This window comes from Oreochromis niloticus, linkage group LG5 (assembly GCF_001858045.2).
Source record: "Oreochromis niloticus isolate F11D_XX linkage group LG5, O_niloticus_UMD_NMBU, whole genome shotgun sequence".
NCBI classification, from domain to species: domain Eukaryota; kingdom Metazoa; phylum Chordata; class Actinopteri; order Cichliformes; family Cichlidae; genus Oreochromis; species Oreochromis niloticus.
In genome coordinates, this window is record NC_031970.2 from 18116472 (window position 1) to 18128642 (window position 12171).

The window sequence follows — 12171 nt, forward strand, 5'->3', positions numbered from 1 at the left end:
AAATGATTTTTTTTCTATAAAGCCTGCACACTACATTAGAAATTCTCCTTTTAAGTGATGTTTTTTTCTACTTTTTCAAATTAGAAATGGATAAAATTAAATTTTGAATTTGATTTGTCACCTTATGAGTCTGTAAATTGCACATCTGTTTACATTGGCACACTTCACTGTGTCGTTACCCTGCCAGGAGTTTGTATTGATCTGGCATTACAGGGAAATGTTGCTTTTAAATCTCAGATGATCCAGAAAGACAGCGCTAAGGTATTCTGTACAAAACTCCAGCATATCTCAAGATTAAAACAGAAAGTGTAACTTCATAAAAGCTCAGAGAAGTATTTTGTTAGTCTCTTTATAATCCTCCCTAACAAGTGTTTCTGTGAGTAAACTCCTTACCCGTTTCAAAGCGTTGGAGTCGAGAGAGATCCTCAGATACTTTTCCCTAGTGGCTCCTATCCACTATCTCTGCTTTTTCGTTCCTTGCAGAGGTTTTCGCTTGAAAACTTGGTGAGAAGGGCACAGAGGAGGAATGCAGAGTTAGACATAGGAGGAGTTCTCTACAGCCATTTCCTCCAAACTTTCCCTGCCCTCCCCCCAAATCTGTGGTCGGGACCAGCCCGACACCAAAAAATAACATTCCTGTGGACCTGCGTGAACACAGAACATATTCTTTGCAGTTTCCTGCACACATCCCATCTGTACCGAAAATATGGGTCATAATAACAACAACACTGTGCTCATTAGGGGGTGTGTTGAAAAATGAAAAGGATCACACAGCATTTGTCATGATACTGCTAGATGTGTGGGCGGCACACGATTAAATTGCTACAGACAGATTTGTGTGCCAGTGCTGCCTTCCTGCTCGTGCTGTTCATTGAGCCTTGCAGCTTGGTATGAACACCACTACATCACTGCCTACATGAGGCGACTGAAGGACAGGAAATAAAGGCTGATTGCTGCCCACTTTTCATTGTAAATGTAGAAGAAATCTCAGACCACCCAGAATAAAACACACACCGTTTCATCCTAAATTAAATCCCCAGAGACAATAATTTGTCTTTAAACTCAGCTTCATTAAGTGACGTCATTCACGGTAAAGGTTTACTTAATTGTCCTACCAGGTAGTAGACTTTGTCTCACTAATGAGAGACTGTCTTCTGTGTACCTGAAGTAGTGTCAAGATTAAAAAATATCAAATACAGAAAATAGGAAGTGGCTGGATTATTTTTACTGTTGTATTCGTGTTTAGGAATCATTTTGGTTCATCGAGGTGCTGCAAGTAAAATTGTAGTTTTAAAAGTACAGTACTGGGCTTGAGCCACCCTTTTTTTCTTTGCTTTTTGCTAGGAAAATGGGAGATGGGTGCCAGCATTTATTGGAATATGTGCACACATACATAGAAGTACAGCATATAAAACAAAAACAGAGTTTATACAATTCTAACAAGTTTCATAGACAATGTTTGTTATGACCACCTTTATGCTCTCACGCAGCAGGCTTGGTTGTGGTTCCTAGGACCTCTAGAAGTAGAATTTGAGGCAGACCCTCTACTATGGAGCCAAATCCCAGTTTGCATCCTGGAGACAGACACCCTCACTAAATTTAAGGTTAGCCTAAGCCCTAAGACAGCTGGGATAGGCTGCAGTGCCCCCCGCGACCCTGAAAAGGAAAAGGAGAAGTGGATGGATGGATGGATGAATCAGAATCGTGTTTATTGGCCAAGTATATGTGCAGACACATACAAGGAATTTGGTTCCGGTAGATGGAGGCTCTCAAGCACAGCAATGTAAATCACACGCACACAAACACACGTGTCTATATATACATTACACATACATACACAAAGCTGTGTAAACCAACTAAATAACCAATCTAAACTTATATACATAGAATACAGAAATGAAGTGGAATAAATACTACAGAATGTACATAAGGTGCAGTTGCAGTCTGACTTAGTTATGGTGCTATAGGCTCAGATTTCATGGAAGGTACTGAGCACTTCTTGTCCATTCACCTCTTTTCACTCCTCAGGTGTTTATATCTCACTGCAGCATGTCATTAAATCCTTGTGTTCTTTTCCCTTCACCCCCCAATCGGTTGCAGCAGATGGCTGCCCCTCCTTGAGCTTGGTTCTGCCAGAGGTTTCTTCCTATTTAAAGGGGTTTTTCCCTTCCCACTGTTGCCAGCAACTTTAGGTGTGATTTGGCACTACCTAACTAAACCTGCACTGAACTGAGCTCACTGAGGCAACTTTTCTTGTTATTTGTTTTAAGTCATCTTCAGGAATAGTTCTCCAGACATTTTAAAGGACATTTACCTTTTTTCCATATCAAGATGATCCTGCACTGCTTCAGTGAGCTGAGGTCCAGGCACTGGGGAGGTTAATCCTTGATTGTGGTTTTTCCCTCTATCCAGGTATGCTTTTCCTGAATTGACAGGTTGTTTGAGATCATTGTCATGCTCAAAAACCAAACATTTTTATCAAGATCTCCAACACCACTGGTGGAAATACAGACCCAAACCATGACGGCTGTTGACACTCACTGTTGCACCTCTCTCAACTCTGTATATACTTACAATGATTGGAACCAAAGATTAACTTCCATGAGACCTGTCGCCACCGTTTCAGTCCAGCTGTGTGTAATATGGTACCTCATCATTTTCTCCATTTCCCTTCCATAACAATGGCTTCTTGACAGCCAACCTTCACTGTGATTGTTTCTGGTGAAGGTTTAGCGAAGATCAACTAAAAGGCCATATATCAAGTTTCAAGTTGTTGCTTTTTTAAAGGACAGACTGCACACCATGCTGAAATATTCCACATTTTTGACTAATAGCACTTTGGGAATGACTATTGTTGCAAACAAAACAAATCTCTTCCACAACAAATAACAGTCACTACAGTAACATGAGGAAAATAAACAATCTTTTTGTAATCTGAAGCATCCAGGAAGCTCAAATGGGAAGTGACATAAAGTAATACTCTTCAGTTTCAGTTCACTAATACAGCAGGAAAACATGAGTAACTGATTATTCAGACAAAAAAGAAAAAGCAGACGCTACATGTAACCTTATAGCTCTGTACATTAATGCAGCAGTGCACATTTTAATTTTTATTAAAATGTGCAATTTCTATTGGTTGTATTGGAAATCTTCCCTCCCCAATTCTGAGATTACTGGGAAATTGATGTTGTACTTCTTTGTCAGACTATTCAGAAAGAAAACACTAAAATTTAAAATGGGAAAGTCTTCTAGGGCATGGGGGTTATTAGTTCTTTATTTATCCAGGAAAAAAAAAAAAAAAAAAAAAAAAAAAAAAAAAAAAAAAAAAACTCATTGAGATTAATCTCATTTCCAAGAGAGACATTAGGGTATCATGGCAGCAAGAGTTAAACACATGTACCACATAACTACTTACAAAACAAATACAATATTCTGTACAAACATGTGAAAAATACACAATGATTCAGAGCAATATTTAAAAACCAACCACACCAAATAAGAATTATTCTCCCCTTTAAGATAGACTTAAAGTTCCAAGGAAACCAATGTTAGATGCAAAGGACATAGAAAAAAAAAAAAAAGTGCCTTTATGAAAGTGTGCAAAAGGGTGGACGAGATAAAGTAAAAAGTATGAAGTGCTTTGAATGCCCAAGTGCAGTAGAAAAGCAAACATTTATTTTCATAAATGTTTTGTGTTTTGTTAGTATTTGACCACATCTTCAAAGACCAATGCTGTAACATTTAACCAGGGCTTTGCAGAGATGTTTTATGGGCAGGTGCTCAAAATTAAAAAGGAGCGCATAGAACCAGGCTGAATAACAACAACCCACATTCATCCAGAATCTAATAATATAGAATTGCATCATACTATCACTCATCAGGTGGGGACAATGCAAAGCAAACAGCCTATATGTTACCTGATGGGGTACAATGTTACTGCTGCTGATAGTGCTGGAGGGCAGGGCTGTGTTGATCTGAGACTGTAGACATCAAGTCCAGAGGAGAAATGCCAGCTGATTAAAGAAGTGTTATGAGATAATAAAACAAAGATTGGTCACAGCTCTTGGAGCCATAGGGCGACAGATTTAAAAACTGGGAAATAAACTGAATAAACTGAAACTGGAATATTAGTAGGGCAAAAGAAAGGTGTAGTCATGGTAAGGTATGAATGGCGCACACACACAAAAACTAAATACAAAACACACACACACTGACATTTTATACCTCCTCCAGAATACTGTATGCTATGACCACAAGTTTGCATCCTGGTGCTGATCCAGAATCCGTCCCTTATTATTTATTCCTAGCGCTATAATAATAAAGTTGAGAAAAAGTTATAAATATAAAATTATTTATGATGATTCAATTTGTTTGACTATCCACTCTGTGCAAGGCTGAAAGCTTATTAAATGTTTAATCCGTAGAGATACAATTTTGCTGCAGAAAAAAAAAAAAAAAAAAAAAAAAGCACTGTCATATTTGAAATATAAAACTAATGTAATCTGTTTCTTAATGCATTCTTGAAAATAGTGCGTTTTTGACTATCAATATAATAGTGCATAATTATGTGGATATGCAATCGCTTTAGTAAAACATAAATGAACTATTGCTCATGACCACTAAACCGGAGCAGAATAAAACATAAAATCGTATCCTTGTAATTGACAACGAGTTTATTAAACTGAATTAGTTTAATCTCACAATTTCAAAATACTAAAGGAAAATAATGAAAATTATCCGTGTTTTCCAATAAACTACTCATGTTGGTAAAGTTCTCTCCTGATGCCCTCAGGGTCACGCGGACAAATTACAATCAGTTGTTACAGGGATGAATTACCACCCAGAGCCTCTTAGAGTGGTGGCGTGAAGGAGGAAATCCGGTAAAGGTAACTAAATGGTACTGACAACACCACCTGGGGAGGGAGTTACACCCCAGAAGAGATTCCATTAGCCGGTCCAAAAGTTTTAATTGCTACAAAAGGCACGCAGGCTCCTTATTAACAAGGCAGAGGCGTGGTAAACAATGTCATAAAACAAGATGTATTAAACAAAATAACTGCAAATATAGAGCTGCAGAAAAGAAAACCGCAAATTAAGAGGCATGACGTACAATACCAAACCTTTAACACACTTTATTAATAAACATTACTTAAAACAACAAGGTTCGCTGCCACTATGTCCCCCTAGTTAAAATAGCAGCTCAATAAAATAGTTGATAAAATATGGTGGAGACAGGCTAATTGGGGAGGCAACCTACAGGGAGGAGTGCAGTAGTGCAGCAGAGGTGTGCGCAAATGGCTCACACAGCACGCTTAAAACATAATAAAACGTTAATACACCACAAAACACAAATAACCAATCGATGCCAGTCAACACGAAGCAACAACAAGAAGGCAGCAGCAGAGAGTAGGCCTGTGACAAGAGAGAAAAACAGTTGGCCGGGGTCCACCCTATTATAAGCCAAATTGCAGAGAACCTACGAGGATCCTACTCACCACCCTTTAACAGTTACACAGCTTAAACAGCTGCCAGAGCAAATGAATCCGAGCTGCAATGCTTAAAGACAACTTGTGATCGTCGCCACCTACAACAGGAAAGAGTGCCAAATGTCAGGAGTCAGGAGTAGGCCACAGCTGCTCCTTATAACCAGCCTCTGATTAAAGAGCTAAGGGAGGGGTGAATGTTTATGCTGCGTTCACAGACACCATGCATGAAGAAAACATCTCCTACAAAATATTACCCACTACTTTAGGATAGGTTGAGAAGGTGATATCGGTCTGCGTATCCCATCAGCATCCACCCACGTTATGTTTTACCCGTGTAAAAGACAATGAAAATTTTTAGCGTCTGTTTTTTAAATCCCAGAGTTTGTCCGAGGCCCTCCTCCGTCGTCGCAGGACTGTACCGTTACAACGACGGGAAGAAAACAACGCATGCTCACGGTGTTCGGTACCAGTACCATTGAGAGCGGATTTTCAGAGGCAGTTTGAGACAATTGCGGCCAAAAAGAAAGAAAGAAAGAAAGAACGAGTGGTATGAGACCGCAGTTAAGTCAGCCGCGGTCAAGCCATCCGCCTCTTATCCGCCACATAAATTTTCTTGCGCTTCTACACTTGCCTTTACGGCAGCGCCTGTTCTCCTTCATTCGCACACATATTGCATTGGGATGGCCTGGTTCCCCTTACTGTACCTCTGGGCCAAGTTTAATCTCTATCAACTGCAATATTCCACAAAAATTAAAGGGCAGTTATGCTCATGTTCAATACAGTCAATGCAAAACAATCACATCACATTCACAAATTCATTAAAAATCATTCTTGATAGTTGATGTCAAACTTTCAACACATTCCTCCTCTGGGCGACCTATTGTATCTCTGGACCAAGTTTCATCTGAAACTGCTTTTATAGTCCCAAAAAGTAAAAGGACAAGTCTGCTCAAATGTAAAAACTTTAAAGGAATGCGATAACGTAATGTAAAAATGTATTCAAAATCATCTGTGATAATTGACACGAATTTCTCAATGGATTCCTCTTCTCGGACACCCACCTTATATGTGTGCCTAGTTTCGTCTCAATCCACTGCATAATTCTGCAGAAATTAAATGGGTTTTCTGGACAAATTCAACAAGCTCAATCGATTATAACATGACATTAAAAAAATAGTTAAAAATCATCTGTGATTGTTGACATGAAATTGTCAGGTGAATACCCCTCTCAGTTACCTTCTCTACACACAAAAAAATGCTGGGTTAAAAATAACCCAATTTGTAACCCAGTGCTGGGTCAAATATGGACCGAGGCAACCCTGGGTTGTTTCAACTTAACAGGGTTGGGTTATTATTTTGACCCACCACACTGGGTTAGGATAACTATCCAAATATTAGGTTAAACTGACCAATGTTTAAAGTTGCGGTTAATAAAAATTGGGTTGAAACTCAGAACCCATCACAAGTGTTATATTACCATTAGCATTTAGGTTAAATGTTCTACTTACTATTAAATTCTGAATATAAAAACTTGATTCAAAACAGATTTTCTCAAAACTATTTTTATTGCCATATGATACATAGAACATAGACAGTAAAATTAGTACAAAATATATCAATGAAAGTAAAATGCAAGTAAATAAAAGTATATAATTCATTAAATCGTATCCATTACCTCAAATCAGTTTTTGGTTACAGCACATGTACATGTCAATACACATCAAGACATGCTATGTAAAGCCAGCTCTGTTTTAGAACAAATTACATGTAAAAAGCGCAAAAAAGATTTTGCGCTTCCATCATAGCTAAATGAGCCCTCATTAATTTGATCATATGTGTGTGTGTTCTACGCCTTTTTGTGTTTTTGTGGGCTGATCAGCCACTATTTAAGATTCCCCTTTGTCTCGTTTAGGTTTGTCACTTTGTTTGAGTTAGTAGTATTGTTTGTTACCAGCTTTTGAGAAGAGTTCTGTTACTTTGACCTCTTTTATGGGCCCAAGATTTTGAATTTTCTGTAAAATTTAACCAAGTTTGTTTTAGGGTCAAATTTAAAAAAAAATTTTTTTTGCACTTTAACCTGTGCCTGACGTTCCTTCACTGCTCGGTCCATCACAATATTCAAAAGTTAAAGCAAAGATAACATTTCTTATTTTTAGAATAATCAGAATCAAAATGTTTTTATTGTCATTGTCGCAGGTACAACGAAATTAAAAGTGGTCTCCGATCAGTTGAATCATCGATAGAAATATAAAAATATAAATAAAAACAATAAAAGGTAATAAAATCAATCAATGAAATACTTAATTTCAAGTGCTAATAAGAATAGTATGAGCAAACATTCACATATATTCCCCCACACATGCTTCAGTCAGTGCATAGATCATTTCAAGAGTAGTATTGGCGACTGTCAAAGCTTTGAGTCGCTGAGCAGCTGAATAGATGAATAATGTTAACGCGCCCGCTGTTCAAAACGTAAGTCAAAGTTCCAATTTAAAAAACTCCTTTATTTGTTATCAAAATCCTTAAAATCCATCGAAAAACAGTAATCAAAACATTCCAGGCTTGAGCGGTCAGCAAGTCAACTTCCCCCATCACCCACTCATTCAGAAAAATTCCCCCGGGCCGCAAACAGGTGATATAGCAATCACTATTACTATTACCAACAGCACATGACCCAAAGCTATGCCTATCCACAACAAGTGGTGTGATGGACATTTTTTTAGTAGCAGCATTTAGACATATTATTGCGGTTGGGTAAAAGCTTTGTTTGAGTCTATTTGTCCTCACTCTAATTGCTCTATACCATCTTCCTGAGGCAGTTCAAACAGGGAGGGGCCAGGGTGTGAAGTATCTTTTATAATGTTCTGAGCTTTTTTAAGCGGGTATTGTGTAGATCTTCCAGCGTGGGGAGAGGGCAGCCAGTGATCCTTTGTGCGATGTTAATGACCCCTTGGAGTGCTTTCCTCTGAGCCACTGTGGAGCTAGTGTACCAGATGCATATGCAATAGGTTAGTACACTCTCGATGGTGGCTCTGTAGAAAGACGCCAGCAGTCTCTGTGTAATATTATTCCTCCTGAGAATTCTCAGGACATACAGCCCTTTTTAAGCAGCTGTGTTTGGTGTTCATGGTCCAGGAAAGGTTCTCCTCTATGCTGACTCCCAGGAAGCGAAAGTTTGCCACCCTCTCCACACGGTCCCCGTAAATGATTAGTGGTGGGATCTCTGCCGTTTTCCTTCTGAAGTCTATCATGAGTTCTTTGGTCTTTGAAGTGTTGAGGAGGAGGTTATTGGCCTTACACGATGACAACAGCTGCTCCACCTTGTCTCTGTAAGCAGACTCGTCACCCCTGGAGATGAGCCCCTCCACTGTGGTATCATCTGCAAACTTCACAAAGGTGTTGCTCTGGTGGACAGGAGTACAGTTGTGTGTGTAGAGAGAGCAGAGCAGTGGACTGAGCACACAGCCCTGGGGTGAGCCATGAGACTCGGGGCTGAGGATGTGCGATGGCGGGTATTGTGTAGAGCTTCTCAAAGCATTTCATTACCACTGGGGTGATGAATTGGTCTGTAGTCATTCAGGCTGGTGATGTGGGGCTTTTTAGGCAATGGCACTATGGTAGAGGGATTTGTTGAAGATCCTGGTGAAGATCCCAGCCAGCTGTTCTGCACAATCCCTCAATATTCCAGGGTGAGGGTGGTGCTGCTGTAGGCCACGTGTTGCTGCTGTGGCTCCAATACCTCCGGTACCATGGCCACAAAGCGGGCGAAGAAGATATTCAGCTCCTCCGCCAGCGCCAGGTCACCTTCCGTATCTCAGAGGTTGATCACCCAGTGTCACAGAGTAGTCAGCACTGCCTCCATCTAAGTGGAGAGCAGATTACCTGTATATTGAGCAGGGTCTGAATGCAGCCAACATTCTCAGCCCCGCCAGGTTAACCCTTTAACAACTTAGCCTTGTATGTTGACTAAGAACCAAAAGGCTTAATACAAATGATATTTAGAAGGCAGTAAATTGGTGTTTTTTTATTTTACTTTGACTAAACGTAAACTTCGGAGTGGCGGACCTTAACACTACCGAGGTCTCAGAGTGAGGATCAAAGATGGTTGCGTAAATATTGGTGGTGGCAGTATAAATACTCACATATGTTGCTGTTGCCTAGATACAGTGATCTCTAAACGGTTTGTCAAACAGAGCAACCTCAGCCTCATTTCAAAACTAACTTTAGAAAACGATATCAAGCATTTTTAAGTAAAATTGCTTTCTTCATCACAAGCTAGCTGGTGTTATCTGCTAAAAGGCCTTTTAACGAGTAGGTAAAGTTCTAGAATAAACCAGTTAATTGTGATGTTAAAAATGACCCTATGACTTTCAATTGCTTAGAATTCACTTTTTACTTACCATGTTTTATTTCATAGTAGAGGAGAAGTCCAGTGATATGTGATCAGGTGACAGTCTAGTTGAAAATCGCAGTTTGTGAAAACTTATGTGGCTTTTTCTGAGGCTTGTCTTCAACCCAAACAATTGGGTAAAATTTTGACCCAGTATTTGATCAAAGCTACCAAACCTGTGACCCAACCGAGTCAAGCTGTGGAGTGAATTGAAGAACTCGGCACATCACCAACCCAACTCCTGAGTCGTGACTTTTGAACCAATATTTGGTCACACTAACCCAACTTACGAACGTCTTTTACCCAGAAGTTGAGTTATGAAAATAACCCTGCATTTTTTTTAGTGTGAGTTTTTAAATTTGAGCAGACTTGTACTTTAATTTCTTGGGAAAATGGTTTCAGATGAAATTGGCCCAGAGGTACAGTACACAGGATTAATATGTTTTGAAAGTTTGACATCAGCCATCAGGGATGATTTTGAATATGATGTGACTGTTTTTGGATTGACTGTACTGAATTTGAGCATAACTGTCCTTTAATTTTTGTGGAATATTGCAGCCGATAGAGATTAAACTTGGCCCAGACGTCGACTCGGTAGCCCAGATGAGAACTGTGTTGAAAGTTTGACTTCAACTATCACGGATGATTTTTAATGAATTTTTGAATATGATGCAACCAGGCCGTCCCGATGCAATGTGTGCGCGTGCGTGTATTTGTCAACGCACGCGCACGTGTATGTGTGCGCGGTTCTATGTGTGCGATCGCGAATGGGGGAGAACAGGCGCTGCCGTAAAACTTAGTGTAGAAGCGCACAAAATTTATGCGGCGGATTAGAGGCGGCTGGCTCGACCGCGGCTCACAAATGACGGCTCACTTGGCCGCGATGAAATGAGGGCTAAAACGTGAGACTGGGATTTTTTTTCATAATTGTTTTCCTTCACGCACGGACAAATGGATCAAGCAGAGGTATCGTTAACTTTTCTTCACAGCGACTACACTACATGGCTAGCTAGCGAAAACCTGCGACTTTACATTACAACAGAAAATAAAATATCACCAACTTGTTAGGACGTTTTCATATGACTGCAGACACCAAATGTAGAAGTTGTACATACTTTATCAATCTTTTAAAACATCTTCCTTTTAGAAAATATTCAACACGAGTGTCTGAAAGAGGTTTAGTCTGAGTTACTAACGCACAAATATGCTAAGTTTGTTATTTTTTTGTGGTAATGTCGTTAAGTTATGTCAGGTTTTTGAACAACAGAAACAGCGAGGAAGAAAATGCGGTTCTGCCTAAACACTCCGGTTAATGTCGGCTGTCTGCACAGGATGAAACAGATGTCTGTGTAACAGCTGTAACTACAGCACAGAGAGCTTGCAGCTAAAAAGATTACTGATAAAAACATGTCTCATTGCTTCAAAACTTTATTCTTACGCTTGCGTGTTTCCGCTCAGCGGTTTGTGTCATCAATGTTTTTTTTTTAAATGAAAGCATGAATGACAGTAAGGGCTAATTTTTTTCTTTTAGGTCTAATATCGTTTGGTAATGTTGGTAAATAGACATCAAAGCGCTTTACGAATTGGTTGTATGTTTTTTCTACATTAGAGATTATCGCACTTTTTATAGTTATAGAACTTTTATGTTCTAACTCTCTTGAATAAGAGCTTTTTAATCTCAAAGTTAATCTTTACATGGATACATTATGGATACTTAACCCTTTCACGGATAGTGGTCACTACAGTGGACCAGTGTTCAAAGGCTGTTTTCTTGTATTTGTATCATTTTGATGGTATACTTGCACATAAACCACTACATTGGACACTGACGTGTCACTCCATACCCCGCCACCCACTGGTCGTTTAATGTTACTATAGATGTATGTAGTGTTTCACTGTAATTATTGTTATTTAACCCTGTCATGCATAAATTATGACAAAAAAATCATGAAGCAAAAAGAATCAGGATTCAGAATTTTTTTCTCAAGTATTTGTGTTCATCTTTTCATGCCTAAAGATGAATAAAATACAGAAAAAATACAAAAAAAAATTCCAGCATCATCACAGCATAATAGTCCCACTACCATGTTTCACCATGAAGATGGTGTTGCTTCCTTCTGACTCCCTTCTTTCTCTAAACATAAACAGTGTCACATTGCCCAGAGAGCTGTAGCTTTGTCCCATCTGCCCAAAGGACATGCTTGCATAATCTTTCTCCAGGTTGTCCTTACTTATTTCAGTCTTATTTGAAGGTGTCTCTCCTGCAGAAGTGGAGTTTTTCCTAATCATGATGTT

The 12171-nt window shown here is 39.3% G+C and overlaps 2 protein-coding genes across 6 annotated transcripts in view; one reads left to right on the forward strand and one right to left on the reverse strand.

Annotated features, from left to right (window-relative positions):
• Positions 1–12171, reverse strand: part of emp3a (epithelial membrane protein 3a (MAM blood group)) — a 37146-nt gene that overhangs the window by 3116 nt on the left and 21859 nt on the right. Inside the window, exons 1-5 of one of the 4 annotated variants that reach the window (XM_019359267.2) lie at positions 5496–6094; positions 3918–4013; positions 2315–2423; positions 1473–1656; positions 394–500 (exon numbers count right to left, since the gene is read on the reverse strand). The gene's annotated coding sequence lies outside the window, so the exon portion shown is untranslated. Of the gene's footprint in view, positions 1–393; positions 501–1472; positions 1657–2314; positions 3297–3917; positions 4014–5495; positions 6095–12171 lie in introns of those variants that run through there. The other 3 variants (XM_005453456.3, XM_019359266.2, XM_025907240.1) reach the window with 3 other exon arrangements.
• si:dkey-264d12.5 (golgin subfamily B member 1) overlaps positions 10673–12171 on the forward strand; it is a 45346-nt gene continuing 43847 nt past the window's right edge. For both annotated transcript variants that reach the window (XM_019359270.2, XM_019359271.2), the window contains exon 1: positions 10673–10842. In XM_019359270.2, the coding sequence (XP_019214815.1) occupies positions 10828–10842 (15 nt within the window). In that variant the 5' untranslated portion in view covers positions 10673–10827. The remainder of the gene's footprint in view (positions 10843–12171) is intronic.